This window comes from Benincasa hispida, chromosome 7 (genome assembly GCF_027475165.1).
Source record: "Benincasa hispida cultivar pf3 chromosome 7, pf3_genome.v1.1, whole genome shotgun sequence".
NCBI lineage: Eukaryota > Viridiplantae > Streptophyta > Magnoliopsida > Cucurbitales > Cucurbitaceae > Benincasa > Benincasa hispida.
The window spans coordinates 33,548,812-33,571,014 of record NC_143484.1 but is presented as its reverse complement, the minus strand read 5'-3'; the positions used below and the strand labels follow the sequence as shown (position 1 = coordinate 33,571,014).

Below are 22,203 nucleotides of genomic sequence, written 5' to 3'. Positions count from 1 at the left end.
TCAAATGGGCCTCAAGTACTCTGCCCAGACGGTCCAAATCGATAAAGAAATAGAAGTTGAGAAGCAAAAGGAAGATACTAGAAAACCCACGAAACCACTCCCACCTTCTGTTACTTCCTATTTAAATCCCCTCAAACCCAGCGGTGGATCGTCATCTGGAAAGCATCAAACACAAAAGGTCCCAATTTTACACCTCTCTTGCGATCAAATCTATTCCAAATTCAACCACCATGGCTCTGATTCCAAGCATTTTTGGTGGCCGCCGGAGCAACGTCTTCGATCCCTTCTCTTTAGACATTTGGGATCCATTTGAAGGCTTCCCATTTTCATCCTCTCTGGCCAACATCCCATCCTCTGCTCGTGAAACCTCTGCCTTTGCCAACACTCGCATCGACTGGAAAGAAACCCCAGAAGCCCACATCTTCAAGGCCGATCTCCCCGGTATCAAAAAGGAAGAAGTCAAAGTTGAAGTGGAAGAAGGCAGAGTGCTGCAAATCAGTGGGGAGAGAAGCAAAGAGCAAGAGGAGAAGAACGACAAATGGCATAGAGTCGAACGAAGCAGTGGAAAGTTCATGAGGAGATTTAGGCTGCCGGAGAATGCTAAAGTTGAGGAGGTGAAGGCCAACATGGAGAACGGAGTGCTGACGGTGACAGTGCCCAAAATGGAAGAGAAGAAGCCAGAAATCAAGACAATTGACATCTCCGGCTAGGCATCACATGGGTCCTTCTGAGCTCTGTGTTCTGCGTTCTTCCTATGTTTGTTAAATAAATTGTGGAAGAATGAGTTTTGATGGTGTGTTCTACAATGTTTATAACTTTGTATAATGGAAAGTCTTTGGCTGTATTTTATGAGAATAAATATAATCTAAAGTTGTTTCTTAAGTTTTGGGAAGTTATACGTTACATATGAATTTGAGCATACACACTAAAGATTTTTGCTAATTGAATAAATTAGGACTAAGGATTAAAGTAAATTAGTAAGATATTTGAAGATACTAAATACAAAATTCAGTATAATATCAGTACATTAGATACAAAAATCTGAAGTTTTACTCTTTATGAGATGTTTTAAAATTAGGTAGTTAACAATACGCACAAATTTCAAACGATCCACGAAATAGAATTTATTCAAACAATTACGTTCATACATAATGGAAAAGAACATGATTTTAACATATCTATCCAGAGATTGCAATGGACTTGATTTCAGGCTTCATGTCTTCAATTTTGGGCAGAGTCACCGTCAAAACTCCATCCTCCATGCTCGTATTTACGTCCTCCACTTTCACATTCTCCGGCAACCGGAATCTCCTTAAGAACTTCCCACTCCGCCGCTCAACTCTGTACCACTTTTCGCTCTCCTCCTCTGCCTCCTTTCTTCTCTCCCCACTCAACTCCAGAATTCTGCCCTCTTTAACCTCCATTTTCACTTCTCCTTTTTTCATTCCGGGAAGATCCGCCTTGAAGATGTGAGCATTTGGCGTCTCTTTCCAGTCGATTCGAGTGTCCATGAAAGCAGAGCCCGTTTCTTCATATGGGTTCCAATCCTCCAATGAGAAGGGATCGTAGTACACGTTGCTCCGCCGCCGTCCGCCAGTCATCCGCCGAATCAGTGACATGGTTTTCACTCTAAACGTCCTTCTTCACACTCTGCTTTGGAGGAAATTTGGTGGAAATTAAATGAAATGAAATGGGATGTATTCGGCTGCTGCTGTTCTTTTAATTTTCTGGGGTTTTTGTCCTTATTGTTTTGGCTAATGGCTACCGTCATTGTCCCTAAATGTGTGATGGACAATATAGTAGGGTTCGTTTTCTTGGAGATAAATATCCATTTTTAGATAAATTTCAAATTTAGTTTTTGAAGTTTGAGCCTGTTCAGTCATTGGATTTCCATACTTGCATGCTCATTCTCTAGGTTTAATATTTCTTAAATTATTTCACGATTCTACCATATACAGAATGGTAAGTTTTGGAGTTACATTAGACATAAATTTCGAATTTACATTTTGATTTATAGATGATTTTTTTAAGAATTTATTAGACATAAAATTAAAAAATTAGAGTATATTATATACAAAATTTAAAAGTTGATTTGTACATCTTTAAAGTTGATCTCCCTTACCAAAGAAAAAAAGGCTAGCTCCTTATGTTTATTAGACAATAACATAAACATCGTAATACCTGTGGTAAGCACTATATTAGTATGCAACTCTTTCTCTTTCGTAGGTCTATTGAAGTACCTATTGTAAGCACCACATTGTTGTGCAACTTTTTCTCTTTTTTAGGTCGCATCATCCTTGGATCGCGCTTATCTCCAATTTCCTAATTCCTAGTCATCTCTTTCTTAAACTATAAATTCACCGTTAGTGGTACGTGAAGATCATGTGAGTTTTTTTTTACCATTTTTTTTTATCAATAGTTGGTGTCACCTATAGGATGGGTGTGTTCTATGTTCTACCATAAAAACATACTAGAGTTTATGGATAAATAATTTGAATCGACATTTAGATGATGTTACAGAAAGACTCGAAATCAAGAAAAACAACGTAGCAGGCAGTTGAACCGTTGTTGACATGTTTCTGTTATGTGTTGTAACCACTAGAGCTTCACCGTTGACCATTGTGCCTGCATATAAAAAGAAAACAAATGTGAGATAATGTAAGAATAAGAGAGAATAAGAAAACGAGAGAGCAAAGCATTCGTTCTGTAATAACTTTGAAGAAGAAGTAATAAAAGAGAACCTCCCGATTTGCACAGTGGACGTAGGCCTTTGACCGAATCACTTAAACTTCTATGTCTTTTTTTCTAACTCTATGATCATTTAGCATTTACTAAAGTATTGCTTACATGATCGTGTAGTTCCTATCACATCGTGTATTTAATTATTTAGCTCCACGTCCAATCGTCTATATGATTGTTTAGCTCTTCAACTGTCGTCTACACGATCGTCTAGCTCCAGTCAACTGTCGTTTACATGATCGTCTAGCACTTCATCCTATTGTTTACATAATTGAACTATCATTTAATTCTTGGAGCTTCATTTACACGATTGAGCCGACATTTGGCAAACGATAGAAGATTTTCAAGCCTCTGCATATTACCTCTTTTGACTCTTGAATTGTTATTGACCATTAAATCTGAGTGTTTTGTGATTGTGAACGTGAAGATCATAGTCATCTGGGACAACAAATAATATCAGAGCTCAGTGAACAGTTCAAGACAGATCCAAAATTTGAATTCTTGATTAAGAATAGTCAATCTTGAAGATCAAGAATAACAACTATTAGATATGAAATTGAGAAGTTTGATGGTAAGATAGACTTTGAACTATGGAAAGTAAAGATTAAAGCATTCTTGGGATAGCATAAGGCTCTACTGGCCATTACGGATCCTGCAAAGTACCCTGAAACACTTACTGAGCCAGAGAAAGAGACAATTGAGGTAAACACATATGGAACCATTGTCTTAAATGTCACAGACAGTGTTTTGACGCAAATTGTAGACCAGCCTACTGCCTATGCTCTCTGGAATAAACTAAATAAGGTATATCTCAACAAAGACCTGCCCAATAAAGCTTTCTTGAGGGAAAGATTCTTCACCTACAAGATGAATGCAGCAAAGTCCCTCATGGATAATCTGAATGAGTTTAAGAGACTATCTTTGGAATTCAGATCAATGGGAGGCAATATTGGGGAAGAGGATGAGTCTTTCATATTATTAAACTCTCTACTAAAATCTTTCAAAGATGTGAAGACGGCCATGAAGTATGGTAGAGAAAGAATAACCCCAGAAGCAATCATATCAGTTGTGAGAATCAGAGAACTTGAGTTGCAAATGAGTAAGAAGGATCGACAAGGAGGTGAAGGCTTGTTCTCAAAGGGGAAGAACAAGAACAACGGGAAGGGAAAACATAACAATGGTGATAAGTCACAAATAAAGTTCCATTTTTGTCACAAAATGAGGCCCATGAAAAAGGACTGCTATGCCTTGAAGAGGAAACTGAACCAATAGAACAAAGGTGGAAAACAGACCGAGGCTATTGTAGGGGAGAATTCCCTTGTCTATTCAGATGCGTTGGCTGCTACTGAAGAAGATGGAGACCAGAATACTATGGAGACTAAGAATTGGGTGTTAGATTCTAACTGCTCAGTCCATATGACACCATCCAAGGGATTGTTTTGTACCTACAAGAAATGGGATGGTAGGCTGATCTATATGGGAAATAATAACACCTGTAAAGTTGTTGGAATAGAGTCAGTGTCCTTGAAAATGCAGAATGATTCAGTGAAATTGATTAGGAACGTGAGGCATGTTCCTACTTTGAAGAGAAATCTCCTATATTTGGGGATGTTTGATGCCATAGGCTGTGAGGATAGAGGTGTGGGAGGCACCTTTGAAATAATTAAGGACTCCAAAGTAGTTTTGGTGGCAACCAAGTTGAATGGTTTATATGTCATCAAAGATGTGCAAATGGCACACTCGGCATTGTTGGCAACTGATGAAGAACCCACAGAAGATGAGTTATGGCACAAAAGGCTTTCTCATATCAGTGTGAGAGGGTTGCAAGTGCTCTCTAAACAAGGGATTCTTCCAAGGGGTGTTAAAGATAGCCTTAAATTGTATGAACATTGCATATTAGGCAAAGCAACAAGACAAGGGTTCCCCAAAGGAGAACACACTTCAAAAAAAATCCTAGAATATGTGCATTCAGACTTGTGGGGACCAGCTCACTCTTTATCTCTAAGTGGAGCAAGGTACTTTCTTTAATTTTTAGATGATTAGTCAAGGAAGAGAAATCAAAAGATGAAGTTTTTAGTAGATTCAAAGAATGGAAGACCTTGATTGAAAAGCATACCTCTAAACAAATTAAACATTTAAGAACTGATAACGGTTTAGAGTTTTATGGAGAAGAGTTCAACTTGTTTTGCAGGGAGCATGGAATAGTAAGGCATAGAACCGTGAGATACACATCTCAACAAAATGGAGTATTGAAAGATTGAATAGAACATTACTGGAAAGAGTTAGATGCCAGCTGTCCAATGCCTTATTGCCTGAAAAATATTAGGCTGAAGTTGTCTCCTACACAATATACACTCTTAATAGATGCCCACATCAATCCATAGAGCTGAAAACTCCTGAAGAGAGGTGGACAGGTCAACCACCTAAGCTGGAACACTTGCAAGTGTTTGGTTGTGTAGGCTATATGCATCAAAGCCAAGGGAATCTAAAACCTAGGGCTGTAAAATGCATGTTCTTAGGCTTTACATCAGGAGTAAAGGGTTATAGGTTGTGGCATCCAGTTGAAAAGAGGTGTGTGAATAGTAGAGATGTGGTTTTCAAAGAAAATGAGATGTTTATGATGTCTGAACAACTAACTACTTCTATGACCAAGACAAGTAGCATAAGATTTGAGGTGGAGCCTCAAAATGATCATGAAGCTTCTACTTCCTCTCAAAATCTAGAGTTAGAAGGTGATGAGACTGCTGAAACCAGTGAGCATGTGTTAAGTGAGCAAGTTGAGACACATGGAGACTTAAACAACTATCCATTAGGAAGAGACAGACCTAGAAGAACTATTGTGCCACCGGCTAGATGAAGGAAATCGAATCTGAGATTTTCATGAGCAGTGGAAAATAGATCATTCCAAATTACAATCATGAATGAACATTACAAATTACAGTCATAAACAAACATACAGTTATGCAATCAATACAGAAATTACAGCATAAACAATTAAATAAACAAGGAGAATGCTACGAACGTTTGTTGACTTGTCTCCACGCTCCTTGCTCACAAACACTCGAACGCTCGAGCAACACGACCACAACACTGCACGAACACTTCGCACTCGAACTTCGTGATTGCCTTGGTCACGAACTCCCTAGCAACACGAACGACCGCCACAGAACCTCGACGATGTCGAGTTGAGTAAGACACTACCAAGAAGGTCACCTTGGTATTATCGGTGTGAGAATCCAAAGGGTGGGCTCTGTGTGGACTTGGAATAAGGTAGACGAAGCAGGAATGAACAATCGTGTACAGGATTGGGCAAGTGGGAGAAGACAGAAACCTATCGAATAGGTCGATGCCCAATCATAGCTAAATCTAAGCGATCGTCTAGCAAAAGCTAAGCGATCGTTTAGCTTAATGTCTGTCGCTTACAAAACACTACACGATCGTTTACTTCGCTCAAGCTGTCGCTTAATAAATCTGTATTTACTTGACAAGCTCCGTGAATTTTTTTTTTTTTTTTGCGAGAGAAAAAAACTCAAAGGAATATCGAAAATTCGAGTGGCTAAAGGCGTAGGAAAGCTTCCAATTTTTCAACTTTTTTTAAAAACCTTCCTAAAATTAGGAAAACAATTTTCCTTTTATCTCATTGTTACCATGAACCACCAATAACCTCCCACTCAATTGGTTATTAGAGAAAAAGAATTAATTATCCAATAATTAATATTATTATAAATATAATTGATAACCAATTTATCATACTATATTTATAACCTATAATTGTAATATTTCATCTCATGAAACATATAAACTATAGTTCTTTTTCTATTTCATGGTGCTTAATGTAAATCTCATTTACATTAATCCTCCACTAGATGTATCTCATACATCATACCAATTATATCATATATAATCAAAATACCTCTTGTCAATTTGAACACTTCAAATCAATACCAAGAACTGATCCTCAACTGAATCCATTGAGCTACCAAAGGGACCTTATAGACTCGTAGCTCAAAGCTCTAACGGTACGTGAATAACTGACTAAACTCTTTAGTCACGGGATCCACCATCTGTTAACTGCCAGGCACTCCACTAAAGACCGACAGCTGAGCTCTCTTTACCAAAGATGTATTATGTGTCAATCTTAACCAATCAGAAGTGCGACAACCCTTCACAGATCGCTCGTAAGTACAGCTAGGCAAATAACCGTTATGCCCCTGTAGTTACATTTAACTTCTTAAGTACCACTGATTCTTCTAATGAACATAAGTCATAGTCCTACTATGACTGAGTCTTCTCTTCCAAATAGAGGCTTTGGCCACTATATTCAAGCCCAATCAACCCTTAAGGGAGCAATCTCTCTACTTATCCCTGCTTCGGAAAAGAAGTGAATTCCATCTTGTGGATTGAGTTCCCAGCTCCAAGATTAGACAAGTCCCCAAAATGGTAGACATGTTGAATTGGCAATCTGGCCACTCTCACCCATACTAATCAAATGACCGCCCTCAAAGGCAGGAGTTCCTAAAACACTTAGGATTGAGGTCGTGTCACCTATGGTCGTTAAGGTGAGATGTAAGTCTCTAGTATCAACGGCATTATATACACAGTATAGTCATCTCGTGGTCCAACTCTTATACAAACTCTTTGTATAGGACACCCCTACTTGCACGTTAGGATTTACCATCTATAGTAGTTTACAACACAACACTTGCAAACCTCTACAAAGCGGGTCGTATCCGTAGTGTCACCAGGATCAGGTATCCCACCTTAATCCTTATACTACAGACCTATTTAGGTTATCACTTAAGGCATGATCCACTTGTATATCACATATACATGCTTAAGTTCACATAAGATAACCAAGGAGCTTTGTTTATTGGATATGAATAAAGGCCAGAATTAAATAACATTTATTTTATTCATCAAACAATGTGTACCTTTACAAAACAACGAAACTTTGAGAGAATTAGGATACCAATCCCAACAATCTCCCACTTGTCCTAATGACTCGGGAGACTAATGTACAGTACAATATAAAAATGTAAAATATACAATAAACTAGGGCATACCTCAGTATCATCTCCCACTTGCCTTAGAAAAGATGTCGCGTGTCTTGCAGACCTAGACTATCTAGATGACCCTCGAACACTTTAGCCGTGAGGGCCTTTGTAAAGGGATCAACAACGTTGTGCTCCGATACGATCTTCGTGACTATCACATCAGCGCGATGCACAATCTCACTGATTAGGTGATATTTTCGTTCGATGTGCTTACCCCGACGATGACTTCGAGGCTCCTTTGAATTTGTTACAGCCCCGCTGTTATCACAATACAGTGTGATAGACAAATCCATATTTGGAACAACTTTCAACTGAAAGGAATTTCCTCAGCCAAACAGCCTCCTTAGTTGCTTCACAAGCGGCTACGTATTCGGCTTCCATAGTGGAGTCAACAATGCATTCTTGCTTGATGTTTTGCCATACTACAGCCCCTCCATTCAGAGTAAACACTGACCCCGATGTTGATTTGTGAGAATATCTATCGGTCTAAAAATCAAAGTTTGTGTATTCTGTAAGGATCAGATCCTTATCTTCATACACAAGCATGTAGTCCATCGTTCTTTGAAGATACTTGAGGATCGTCTTGACTGTCGTCTAGTGATCAAATGCTGGATTGGACTGATATCGACTGACAATCCCTACTGCATAGCAAATATCGGTCTGGTACACAATATTGCATACATCAAGCTTCCTACAGCAGAAGCATAGAGAATCCGTCTCATCTTCTTAACATCTTAAGGTGTCTTAAGACATTGATCCTTAGAAAGAACGATTCCATGTCTGAAAGGTAACAAACCCTTCTTGGAATCTTGCATCCTGTACCTGATCAACATTTGATTCGATGCCTGAGACAAGGTTAACCATTTGTTATTACGATTCCAAATGATCTAGATCCCTAGAACATATTGTGCCTTACCAAATCTTTCATTTGGAACTGGGCAGCTAGCCATTTCTTAATGTCAGTCAGATACCCTACATCATTCCCAATGAGTAGGATATCATCCACATACAGTACCAGGAAAGCTACTGAGTTGTTGATGATCTTCTAGTAAACAAAAGGCTTATCAACGTTCTGGTCAAAGCCAAACGACTTGACAGTAGTGTCAAATCTGAAGTTCCAAGATCTAGATGCTTGTTTCAGCCCATAAATGGACCTATTAAGCTTTCAAACTCTTTGCTCTTGATCTGGAACTACGAACCCCTCTAGTTGAGTCATATAGATAGTTTCCTCAAGATTACCATTAAGAAAGGCAGTCTTGACGTCCATTTTTCGTATTTCATAATCATAAAATGTGGCTATGGACAGGAGAATCGGGATAGACTTGAGCATGACAACAAGTGAGAAAGTTTCCTCATAGTTAACTCCTTCAATCTGGGTATAACTCTTTTCCACGATTCTAGCTTTAAAGGTTTGCACCTTTCCATCTACACCTCTCTTTCGCTTAAAGACCCACTTACACCCAATAGGTCTTACCCCATCAGGTGGATCAATAAGCTCCTAGACGTTATTGAAGTACATAGACTCCATTTCCTAGTTCATGGCCTTAACCCATTCATCTTTGTCAACATCCTTCATTTCTTTCTTAAAACAAAACGGATCCTCGACCCCATCATTCATAATGACATTGTTGGCTTCAGTCAAACCCATGTAGCGATCCGGTGGGTTCATAACCCTCCCATTACGTCGAGACAGTCTCAACTCTTGAGCTGGTTGACTAGACGTTTCGACCCCATCGAATCAAAATTGCAACAACCCTTCACAGATCGCTCGTAAGTATAGCTGGGCCAATAACCGTTATGCCCTTGTAATTACATCTAACTTCTTAAGTACCACTGATCCCTCTAATGAACATAAGTCATAGTCCTACTATGACCGAGTCTTCTATTCCAAAGAGAAGTTGTGGCCACTATGTTCAAGCCCCAGAATCAGCCCTTAAGGAAGCAATCTCTCTACTTATCCCTGCTTCAAGAAAGGAGTGAATTCCATCTTGTGGATTGAGTTCCTAGCTTCCAGATCAGACAAGTCCCTAAAAAGGTAGGCATGTTGAGTTGACAATCTGACTACTCTCACCTATACTAATCAAAAGACCGCCTTCAAAGGTAGAAGTTCCCAAAACTCAGGATTGAGGTCGTGTCACCTATGGTCGTTTAGGTGAGATGTAAGTCTCTAGTATCAACGACGTTATATACAGAGTCTAATCATCTCGTGGTCTAGGTCTTATAAAAACTCTTTATATAGGACACCCCTGCGCGGACGTCTCCATATGAATGGTTAGGATCTACCATCTGTAGTAGTTTATAACACTTGCAAACCTCTACGAAGCGGGCCATATCCATAATGTCACTAAGATCAAGTATCCCACCTTAATCCTTATACTATAGACCTATTTAGGTATCATTTAAGGCATGATCCACTTGTATATCACATATACATACTTAAGTTCACATCTTTGTTTATTGGATATGAGTGAAGACCATAATTAAATAATATTTATTTTATTTATCAAATAATGTGTATCTTTACAAAAAAACGAGACTCCGGGAGAATTAGGACACCAATCTCAACACTAGATAACAAGAGTCTAATTTTGCTAATGTAAAATTAAATGCTGCCATCTCTTTGAGTAATAATGAACCTACCAGCTTTGAAGAAGCAACAAACAACTCGGATGTTAGACAGTGGATTGAGACAATGAATGATGAAATGAAGTTCCTCAAATAAAATGACACTTGGAGACTAGTACCTTTGCCTAAAGAATACAAACCTATCTCATGCAAATGGATTTATAAATTTAAAGAAGAGATTCTAGGTGTGCAAAAGTCTAGGTTCAAGGCTAGATTGGTTGCTAAAAGGTTCACTCAAAAAGAAGATATTGACTACAATGAGGTCTTTTCTCCAGTAGTGAAGCATACTTCCATTAGGCTGCTCCTTTCCTTAGTTGTACAAAAGGACTTAGAGCTAGAGAAATTGGATGTAAAGACAACCTTTCTACATGATTCTTAAGAGAGAGTTTGTTATGAAAGACCTAGGGGAGTCAAGGAGGATCCTAGGAATTGAGATTGAAAGAGACCAAAAACAGGGTTGATTGCTAGTTAGTCAGTCTGAATATTATGCCAAGATATTGCAGAGGTTCAAATGGAGAGTGCTAAACCAGTTGGCACTCCTCTTGCACCTCATTTCAAGCTTTAAATAGTAAATAGTCCAAGCATAGATGAAGAGCATTTAAACCATATGAAGGCTGTTTCTTATTTCCCAAGCATGGGATCACTAATGTACCTTATGACTTCTACCAAACCAGACCTGTCTTATACAACAAGTATGGTTAGTAGGTACATGGTAAACCCTAGTAAAAGACATTGGGAGGCAGCCAAGTGGATACTAAGGTATCTATGTTCATTCAAGGATGCAAGAGTCTTATATAGATAGAATGAGCCATCCAATGATGAAGTGTATGGTTATGTAGATGTAGATTATGCAGGGGATTTGGACAGAAGACGTTCTCTATCAGGCTATGTTGTCTTATGGGGGAACAATTTGATAAGCTGAAAAGCTACTTTGCAGCCTGTTATGGCCCTTTCCACAATAGAGGCTGAGTTCATCGCACTGTCTGAGGTTGTGAACGAAGGTTTGTGGCTAAAAGATTTATTAAACGATTTCGGCATAACAAAAACAAAGGTCATAATCTATTGTGATAACAAGAGCATAATATGGCTATCTAAAAACCAGTAATTTCATAGCAGAACCAAGCACATTGACATTAAATATCATTTTACAAGATAGAAGATTAAAAAAGGGGAAATCAAGGTAGTGAAGATTTATACCTCAGACAATGCAGCTGATATGCTAACCAAAACTGTTCCATTAAACAAGCTTGGCAGATGCTTGGACCTTCTCAGGTTCGAGTTACCTGAAAAAGGTTAGCACAAGTCAGCTTAATAAGCAAAGAGGGAAAGGTACTCTGAATGCTTACAAAGGTGGAGATTGTTACAGAAAGACTCGAAATCAAGAAGAACAATGTAGAAGGCAGTTGAACCGTTGTCGACATCTTTCTGTTATGTGTTGTAACCATTAGAGCTTCACCATTGACCATTGTACCTGCATATAAAAAGAAAACAAATGTGAGATAATGTGAGAATAAAAGAGAATAAGAAAACAAGAGAGCAAAGCATTCGTTCTGTAATAACTTTGAAGAAGAAGTAATAAAAGAGAACCTCCTGATTTGCACAGTGGATATAGGCCTTTGGCCGAACCACTTAAACTCCTGTGTCTTTTTTTCTAAATTTACAATCGTTTAGCATTTACTAAAGTATCATTTACACGATCGTGTAGTTCCTATCGCATCGTGTACTTAATCGTTTAGCTCTGCATCCAATCGTCTATACGATCGTTTAGCTCTTCAGCTGTCATTTACACGATCATCTAGCTCCAGTCAACTATCGTCTACATGATCGTCTAGCGCTTCATCCTGTCGTTTATATAATTGAACTATTGTTTAGTTCTTGGAGCTTCATCTACACGATTGAGCTACCATTTGGTAAACGACAGAAGATTTTCAAGCCTCTACAAACTACCTCCCCTAACTCTTGAATTGTTATTGATCATTAAATCTGAGTGTTTTGTGATTGTGAACGTGAAGATCATAGTCATCTGGGACAATAGATGAAGATAGCTCCGACTAAGGCAAAAGCTAAAAACGCCATAAATCAATAAGCCTCCATAGGTAGACTAGTTCACTAGTCCCTACAACCCCGACTAGCCCTTTGTGGGTGCTCTTGACCCCAAAAGTCTTGTGGAAAAGTGATGTTAATATAAACAAGTATTTTGAAGTAACGAAAGATATCAAAGTCAACCTACTTCTTGATTTTTCTAGGAGGCACATGAGGTTGCTAAGACCAAAAGAGACAAGCCATTGAAGAATTGGAATGAGTCTCACGCATTTGAAGAAAAACAAGTTAACATTGAGACCAAATTAGATATTTATGAATTATGGGGTTTGAAGCAAGTCATTTTCAATAATGTTTATGTTTCCTAATTTTTTTATTACAAATTAGGAGTGGGGGATTTGAACCACGGATCTCTGGATTCTCAATATATACATATGTCAATTTAGCTAAGTTCTTGCTAGTAATTTCCACATTAAATTGATATATATTTCTATTGTAATATTAATTCTTAAATATATCGAGTTCAATTTATATAAGTTGAGTTAATTGTTCATAGTTTTGAGTCCTCTAAAATTTTTATATAACCGTATAGTTTAGGGTATATGTTTTTCTTTTTGTTTAAAATAGTTAAAAGTTTACTTAAAACTATATAGGTATACACAATAATTATAAAGGGAATTTTATATATAGAAAAGTGAGCCAAAGTATTTACAATTTATAGCAAAAACGATCAAGAAATGGTTACAACCCAAACCAAACCCAAAAAGGATGTAAAATACCGAAAAAGCCCAACTCAAATGTAAAAAGAAAAGGGAGAAAAGACGATAACTCGACTCGGAACCTGACCTATCCATAATTAATTGACGTGATTTTCTCCGAGGATTTTTCCCTCCAACGAAAGTCGCTTCATCTACTCCAATCCTCCCCTTTTCATCGTTCTCTCAATCAATTTATTCTTCTTCTTCTTCTTCTTCCATCGATGCTGCTTCACCTTTTTTTTTATTTACGTTCTTTTTCGTCCGCTGCTTATTAGTCCTCTTTTTCTTCTTCTTAATCCTTCTTCTGCTGCTGCTTCTTGCCACATATTTCTTCTACCACTACATCAATAATTACTCAACCATCACTGTCTATCACATTTCATGGTTTGCAATAGACAGTGATAGATTTCTACCACTGTCTATAAGTGATACATAGTGACAGAAGTCTACCAATGTTCATTGAATGATAATAGTGAGTGATAATTAATGATAGAATATAAACTGATAATTGTATGGTTAAACAAGTGGAACAGGAACATGAACATCAAACAATAATGCAAGAGCAGAAAAGCATTTGAGGATAACAATATGCATCTCAATAAATGTAAATAAAAACTATTAAAAAAAGCAATTAGAGGCATCTTATTAGTGAACTCAACTTCACGTCATTTCTGTCTTTTGTTTCGTGAAGTTCGTCTCATGAAGTTACTTCATGAGAAATAAACTCAACTTCACGTCATTTCTGTCTTTTGTCTCGTGAAGTTCGTCTCATGAAGTTACGAGAAATGAACTCAACGAACTCAACTTTACATCATTTATGTCTTTTGTCTCGTGAAGTAACTTCACAAGACAAATAACTTGGTCGAAGAACCATGACGTTGTGGATGAGGAAGAAGTCGTAGAAGGATGCATGCATAAAATCAAAGAAGAGAATCGAGGATGAACCATAGACCTACACGAGCAGAAAATCCAAGAAAAAATCAGGAAAGAAGTCATACCGTGGTCGAGGAAGAACGTCTTCGATGAAGAAGAACGCCGAGGAAGAAGACGTCGTCGATGAGGAAGAAGGTTGAGGAAGAAAATGTCATTGACGAAGAACACTGAGGAAGAAGTTGAAGAATGATGAGGAAGAAACCGTAATGAGGACGCGTAGATTTCAAATCGCAAGGATATTTTAGGAATTTTGAGAAAAAGGAAAACTTCGCTCCCTTTAACAATTTTTTTTTTTGCTATAAATTGTAAATACTTTTGTTTTTCTTCTATTTATAAGAATTACTCTAATTATAATGTGCGTGAATTTTATTTGAAACTCATATGGAATTGAAACAGCCAAAACACATACATTAGATTTGCAAGTTAAGAGTGATTGTATGGATTTCAAACATATTATTAAAATTTCATCAACATTTTCACATTCCATTAACTCGACATCAACAGAGGAGTAAATAAATACATGAATTATATTGTAAAAATAACTAATACGAAATATAAAAATAAACAACGCCAAAATGTCAATAATATGAATATAATATAAATCATTAACATTTTAACTTGTCAAAAAGTATAAAAAAGACATTTTATCAATATTTTTATCAGACATTTGCTAAAATTGTTGAGATATTTAGGCCTTAGTTTATGTATTATGCATATATTTATGTTATAATTAGGAAATTTGGTTATCATCCTTTATATAAATTCTTATGTAAATCCCAAGTTAATATATAGAAATTATTCATTCCAATATTGTTTTCACATGGTATTAGAGCCTAATTACTAGGGTTTTTTATTTTTTATTTTTTTGCTGCTTCTAATCTCTACCTCCGTTGATGACCGATCGATGGAAGCCGATCTACACATAGATCCGTTCGTTGCCACATGTCCTGATCTGCCTTGCCCAGACAGCTCCAACGAATAGCCCAAATCGTCGCACCAGTGTAGATCTACTTCACACCCACTATTTTGGAGGTCTGTCCAGACCACTGATGACTCACAAATTCACCACCGCACATCCGCCACCGCACTCCCCCACCTCAGATCCATAGTTTCGCCTGTTTTTCCTTGTCGTCGTACGCTTTGCTCCATCGTTGGTTCGTGCTCGTCGTTTGTCGCTGGTACCAATTCATGGGTTTCAGTTCTTTGGTCGTGGGTCTCAAATCCGTCATCCAAAGCTTTGCATCGCCCAGAAATACCCACATGCACAAACGTCTAGATCTGACTTCATATAGATCCACTAATCGTCGTTCGATCACCCATTTCCCCACTCCATGCTCGCCCAGATCTGCCACAAAACAAACCCTCTCCCCCACTTGATTCTCGCCTAGATATGCCGTAAAACAAACGTTCTCCCCCACTCGATGCTCACCCAGATCTGCCGCAAAACAAACCCTTTCCCCCACTCGATGCTCGCCCCTGCTCCAATTCGTGATGCTCATTGTGTATAGATTTGTTCAATCCATTCCACATCTACCTTGCCTGGATAGCTCTAATGAAGACCTACCATGGGTTCAGATGGGTTGCTCTTTTGCCACTCTTCCATTGAGATCTTCATCGTCCAAACCCTCTCCCCACCCTGCGTCCTTCATGCATTAGTTTTTAAACTGGTCCAGTTTCAATCAGATCGGTTCTGTTCAGATGGACTGATTGGGTTCAATCAACTTGGTTTGGTTTCATTTAGTCAACCCAGTGATTTTAAGTTAGTCAGCCAAGTTTGGTTCTTAGTTGATTCATTTATCGATTTTAGTCTTTGTTCAGTTTTCAAATTTTGCTGAGTCTCTGTTTCATTTTTATCTTTGGCTATTTTTCGTAGATCTCTATTTTCAACTCAAAAGTTTGTGGGTTTTGTTTTAGATGTCTATGTAGGTCTCTGTTTCCAACCTAGAAGTTCGTGAGTTCATGTTTGCAACCCAGAAGTTCTCTGTGTTCTAGTTCTTCATGGGTTTCCATTTCCTACCTAGATCTACTGTGTTTTGATTCAGAATTGCTTCTTCAGTTTCTATCAACCAAGTGTTTCAGTTTATGTGCTTGCAAACTCAAGGTTTTTCACCTTGAGTTTGAGGTGGGTGTTGAGATATTTAGACCTTAATTTATATATTATGCATATATTTAGGCCATAATTTAGAATTTTGGTTATCGTTCTTTATATAAATTCCCTATGTAAATCTCAAGTTAATATATAGAAATTATTTATTCAAATATTGTTTCCACAAAAACAAATGTTAACATTAGTATTTAAAGTATTTTAAGTTTGGGGTTTCTATAAATATAATTATATAGGTCTAATTACAAAATTGTCTTTATTTTTTTTCGTGAATAGCCTAATGGGATGAAATATTACACAAAAGTATAGTCCAAATGTCTGTCACCCTCCACAAGTTTCAAACATTTTGAAAAATAATAAGAAGAAAAATAGAAATAAGAAAAGACACATATGAAAAAAAAAATATATGTTCACATGCCTTAAATGATTTTTTCTATAGGGAAAAAAAAGAATTTTAAACATTTTGAAAAATAATAATAAGAAAAAAAAAATACACGTGGATTTATATACCATATTCACACACCTGACAATCATCAATAACTCACTCATGAAAATCACAGAGGTTATAGCATATAAAGTATATATGAGATTTATTTGTACATTTTGTTTTCAATTTCAAATATATATGGGTATATTTCAAATAATCGGAGGATGCCATCTATCTTAATATAATATGCATGTGTATATATGACAAAATATGTGGAATATATATTCAATAGAAACGAGATTAACATTAAAATATGAAGTATATATTATATAAAACCTTAAATTTATACTTCTTCTAAATATATATTTAGAATAAATTCCGTACATATTTGATATAACATTGTTATTATTTGAAATAAACCTTGTATATACACATAAATACCACCAAGAACCCGTTGTCAGAAGAAAAAGGAAGATATGAGTATACTAAGAAAAGAATGAATGAATATCTCTACTATATTAAAATGGGCTAAGAGGGGAGAATTTTTCACTTTCCTCTTTGCCCCTACCTTTTTTTCTAATGTCTATTTACCCTCATATTCACACCCCTTTCATGTTAAGTATGTATCTTACACATACCTCATGGAAAAATCCTCACATATAATGAGATATCTTTCTTCCTTTAATTTTACGTTCATTTTTAACCTAAAATTTCTAAAACCTTATATCTTTTTATATTGCAACATTTGGAGAAAAAACTACCTCCTTATGAAAAGATCAATCACGAATCAAATAATTTTCAACAAAATATACTTTTGTGCAAATCTATAAAGGGGGTTATATCTCTTCTAATAATCAAGGTAATTAATCATCTATTTTTGCATTTGTTCTCTTTTAGGAATTTTGATATTTTTTATGCAACACTACATATGTTTATGATGGTTGCTTCTCAAATTTGCTCTATTTGTAACTCTATGGTAAGGAGACTTCAATTATGGATGGCACCCAAAATATAGATGTTGAAATTGAGATTGTTTATTATATTTGTTCTCCCTTCTTGCTACTTTGATTGGTAAAGAGGTGAGGATTAAGAGATTGGAGGAACGATAAGATATCAGAATGCAACGCATTCTAGAAAGGAGGAAACTTCATTTTATTTACTAACAATATTAGTGCTTGGATGAGTCCATTATGTAGAGCTTGAATTTATAGATCCAACATAATTTGAATCACTGAAATCGAAGCTCAAACGAAGAAGATAAAGTCGAACTAAGCTTAATGGAAAATATTCGTGTCAATGACATGTCGGCCAATTTAATCAAATTGGACTCATTAGAAGGTGACATGTGGATAAATGGAGGAGTGACACTTGGTGTGTTTTAGTTGGATTAAAAAAAAAAGAAAAAAGAATTTTGATTTTTGCTTGATTTAAATTTAAATTAAAAACCAAAAGAATTTAATATGAAAATGAAATTAAGTGTATATATACATATAGATACATATATATGTACATATAGACATACATGTAGACACATATATATGTACATGTATACACATATATATGTACATGTATACACATATATCTGTACATGTACACACACACACACACACACACACACACATATATATATATATATATATATATGTATAGCCCCCCTATTTTCCCGTCCCTACGAAATTCCTCGCAGGTCCCTAGGGGAATTCACGGGGATCGGGTTCCCTACAGGAAAAATTTCTCCGTTTGTTTTTTTAATATATTTATTTTTAGCAATTTTGTTTATTCTCAACTAAATAAAATTATATATATATTAAATTAGTTATTTCCAATAAATTTTTCATTCAAAGAAAATAGTATAAAAATTCATTATAAAAACAATACTATTATATGTGTAAAAATTTGATTTAATCCTATAATTTCTGAAAGTTAAAATTTAAATATTATAATATCATAGTCAAGCTTTCCATTTAAATACTAAAACATTTATGACTTAAGGTAAAAAGTCTTAAATGTTAAAACAATTTAGAAATGTATTAAAGTACGAAAATGTTGAAATGAAAATTAGAAAATAACTAACTTTTTATATCACAATTTTTGTAAAAAGTATATAGATAAAATAATAATGATAAGTATTTGTTAGATTTTATGTCCTAAAACTCGTAGTTTGTAAATTAATAAACATATTCTACTTTATTTTTTTATAAAATTGTTATTGAAATTGTAATCTTGAATCTAATAAATTAAGGTCCTGAGACTATTTAATGTAGTTTGAACTTTATGTAGTGACATAAATGTGGATCAAGTTCAAATATATAGCCAAAATGGTCTATAGTATATGAATAAGGTTGGGCGCCTTGTTCTGGGGACACTATGGATGTGGCCCACTTTGTAGTTAGTACAAATGATGTGATCCTGAATCGTTCATATAGAGATATGTGAGTTGGGGCATCCTATGCAATGAGTTTGCATAAGACTGAACCATGAAATAGTCACTTTTTACGTTCTAAATGTCGTTTTATGTATAAAACTGACTATTTCGTTAATTGATGACCTAGGTAACTTAATATTAATCTTGAGCTAACTATGAACTCCTGTTCACTTGGAATTATCCTTAGATCTGCATAGGTAAGGGCAGCTCATCATCGCTGGCCCAATAAGCCTCCAATTTAAGATCGGGTGGATAACTGGGAACATAATGTGCAAGACAAAATTCACACCTACCCGTTATAGGGATAGTAGATAGGTTGTTCTTTTTAGTACTGAATCCAGGTCTTGAACAAGGGGCCCCTCCCCCTCATTGGCCCATAAGGGATTCGATTTATAGGTTGGACCTTAAACCAATTGTTCATTAGAAGATTAGTGGAACTTAAGGAATAAGATGTAGTCTTAGGGGTAAAATGGTTTTTATGACCCAGCCGAGATTACGAACAACCTGTGAAGGATTAGCTTACTAATCATGTATATCAAATGGACACAAATATATCTATAATGAGGGGAGTGCAACCACGGGACTATAGTAGAATGACTCGTGAGTTAAGAATGTTGATTAACTCCGTCTAAAGAGTTTAGCTAGCTAATCTCGGATCGTTGGAGCCCATGATCTATAGATTCATTATGTTCCCCTACTAGCTCATATGAAATAAACTTAGAACAGTATGATAGAATAATTCAAATTGTTCGAATTAGGTGAAGAGAGAGAAACCGACAAGTATATGTGATATGGTGGTCGGGTTTTCAGTTTAGATATACAACTTTAATATTTAAATGTGATTTAAATATCAAGAATATGAATACGTTCATATTCGGAAGCTCGAAAATAATGGAAATGGTCAAAGATGTAAAAAGTCAAGGAGTTGACTTTTGACTTTGAAAATTCAAACTTTGACCGACCTTATATTCAAATGTGATTTGAATTTCGAGAAAATGAATGCGGAATTTAAAATGTTGACTTTTTGGTCAAAGTTTGACTTTGACAAAATGACTATTTTGCCCTTTGACTAAAGTTAATGGGAAAATCCAAACTTTTGTTGGATAATTCCACTAATAGTGAGTTAGGTGTTGACTTATAGTGGAGACATTAAGCCCACTAAGATAATGGGTTATAGGTGTTGGGTTTTATGGATTTATTTCATGCAAATGTTGCATGGTTTTTTTTTTCTATAAATTGGGCTTTCAATTTGGATGAAAAAACTTTTTGCCATTTTACCAAAATTGTTTACAAATTTGGGCTTGAAAAAAACACCATTTTGAGGAAAAGATAACCCAAACCCAGAAAGAAAAATCCATTTCTTTTTCCCTCTCTTTCTCTCTCTCGAGTTCTTCATCCATCGGGTCTCACAACCCAGTTCTGAGTTCAAAGGATAATAGGTCAACTCTAGTGGCGGTCCGGAAGAGTTTGGGTCGAGATTCAGCGAGGAAAAGCGATTTTCGGGAGCTTCAAAGGTAAGTTAATTTATTGTTTTTCCTTCATTTTACATGTTAATTTCCTTTTGATTAAAAGCAATTAGAGTGTAATTAGGTCCTTATTCCGCTATGCATGTCTCAAATTCCATCAGTAATTATTATTATATAAATATAATTATATAATATAGTCATCGGTGCTGGGCAGGGACAGGGACGAGGAATATAATCCTCGTCCCCGTCCTCGTTTAGCCAACGGGAAAAAAATTATCCCCGTTCCCTTCCCCATCTAATTTGAGATCGGTCCCTGCTGGGCCCCGATCATACGGGGTAAATGGACATCCCTATGTACATATATGACCATTAGGTCATTTGATTAAAAAAAAATGAAAAGTAAAAAATTCTGCTTATGACTGTTGGAAGTGTTTTAATATACATTATATTTATTTATTTTTACTTTTTTATCTCAACCTTTAAATTTCTTTTTACCTAGATTCAATGGCCCAAATTGATTTTAGTTTTCAACATCTTCCCTCTCTTTTTAACACTTCATCTTCTCCAAACTTGTGATAACAATTTCACATCTTTTTACAATTCTCCATAATTTATTAAGCCTCCATTGTTATTCTCTCAAAACTCTCATTCTTTCTTTTCATCTTATTCTTGAGAGATTTATTGTATTGTGGGGATTGATTTGTTGCGAGCTCAAAATTTGTAAATTCACTCTTTTAGAGAGTTTGTCAAGTGTGTTATTTATTTTTTCAAACTATTATAAGAGTTGCTCTTGAACTCAAGAAAATAGTCATTGTAATGATTTGATCCTCAACCATGGAAAAGGTCAGGTTTGTTCTTGTGTCCGAAAAAAGAATGTTATAGTGGTTTGACTCTAAGCCGTAGAAAGAGTCAAGTTTGAGTGACAAACCCAAGAGGAGCTTGGGAAGTGGATGTAGGCCGTTTGTGCTGAACCACTACATTACAAGAAAAAGAGACTCTCCTGACGCCTAAAACAACCGTCAAGAAATACATCATCAGGAGTGAAAATCTCTCCTGACTACGAAAGGATGCCGTTAGGAGTGCTCAATAACTCCCGATGCTGTATGTGACTAGTCGGCGGTTGGTAAGAACTTCTGATGCACCAAAAGTAGGCGTCACAAGTTCGATCAAACTTCTGACACCTAACCATGCCTGTCAGGAGATGGGAACGAAAGGCCAATCTGGACAAGCGGAACTCCCCACGAATTAAATAATTCATCAGAAATTGTGTAGGAACTCCCGATGGTTACAATAGCCTATCAGGAGTTCCGTTTTAAAACCCCCAAATAGAACCCCAATTTCATATCTACTTTCTTCCTTCTTCTACCCTAGCACACATATGAGAAACCCTTAAATTGAAGCCAGTTGTTCGTCCATTGTCCATTCGTTCCTCCGTCGTTCGTCATCCATCGTCCGTTCGTCCTTGAATCTTAAAGGCAGGTTGTTGTTTGTTTGTTGAAAACTACTTTTGGTGAGTTAAACTTTGACTGTACACTTTTATATTGAAGGAATTGAGCTTGGGTAGGTTGTAATTTGTTTAAAATTTGGGAAAATAATGAAACTAGTCCAGTTATGAGTTAATTTTGTTGTTGT

General features: G+C 36.3%; 2 protein-coding genes and 1 long non-coding RNA gene across 3 annotated transcripts in view; 1 reads left to right on the top strand and 2 right to left on the bottom strand.

Annotated features, from left to right (window-relative positions):
* Positions 1–230: 230 nt before the first annotated feature.
* On the top strand, positions 231–882 carry LOC120081804 (18.1 kDa class I heat shock protein-like). The gene has a single exon (XM_039036973.2). It carries the CDS (start codon positions 231–233, stop codon positions 708–710), a length of 480 nt encoding a protein of 159 aa, XP_038892901.1. The 3' UTR covers positions 711–882.
* A 217-nt stretch (positions 883–1,099) lies between these two features.
* LOC120081805 (17.8 kDa class I heat shock protein-like) lies at positions 1,100–1,761 on the bottom strand. Its single transcript, XM_039036974.2, has one exon. The coding sequence runs from the start codon at positions 1,617–1,619 to the stop codon at positions 1,179–1,181; it is 441 nt and encodes a 146-aa protein (XP_038892902.1). The 5' UTR covers positions 1,620–1,761; the 3' UTR covers positions 1,100–1,178.
* A 604-nt stretch (positions 1,762–2,365) lies between these two features.
* Positions 2,366–22,203, bottom strand: part of LOC150035117 (uncharacterized) — a 39,160-nt gene continuing 19,322 nt past the window's right edge. The window contains exons 2-4 of the long non-coding RNA XR_016530877.1: positions 11,783–11,889; positions 11,616–11,701; positions 2,366–2,625 (exon numbers count right to left, since the gene is read on the bottom strand). This is a non-coding gene — a long non-coding RNA (uncharacterized LOC150035117). The remainder of the gene's footprint in view (positions 2,626–11,615; positions 11,702–11,782; positions 11,890–22,203) is intronic.

Coding starts and splice junctions, on each gene's coding strand:
- LOC120081804 (XM_039036973.2), top strand. CDS start 231: ATGGCTCTGATTCCAAGCATTTTTGGTGGCCGCCGGAGCAACGTCTTC.
- LOC120081805 (XM_039036974.2), bottom strand. CDS start 1,619: ATGTCACTGATTCGGCGGATGACTGGCGGACGGCGGCGGAGCAACGTG.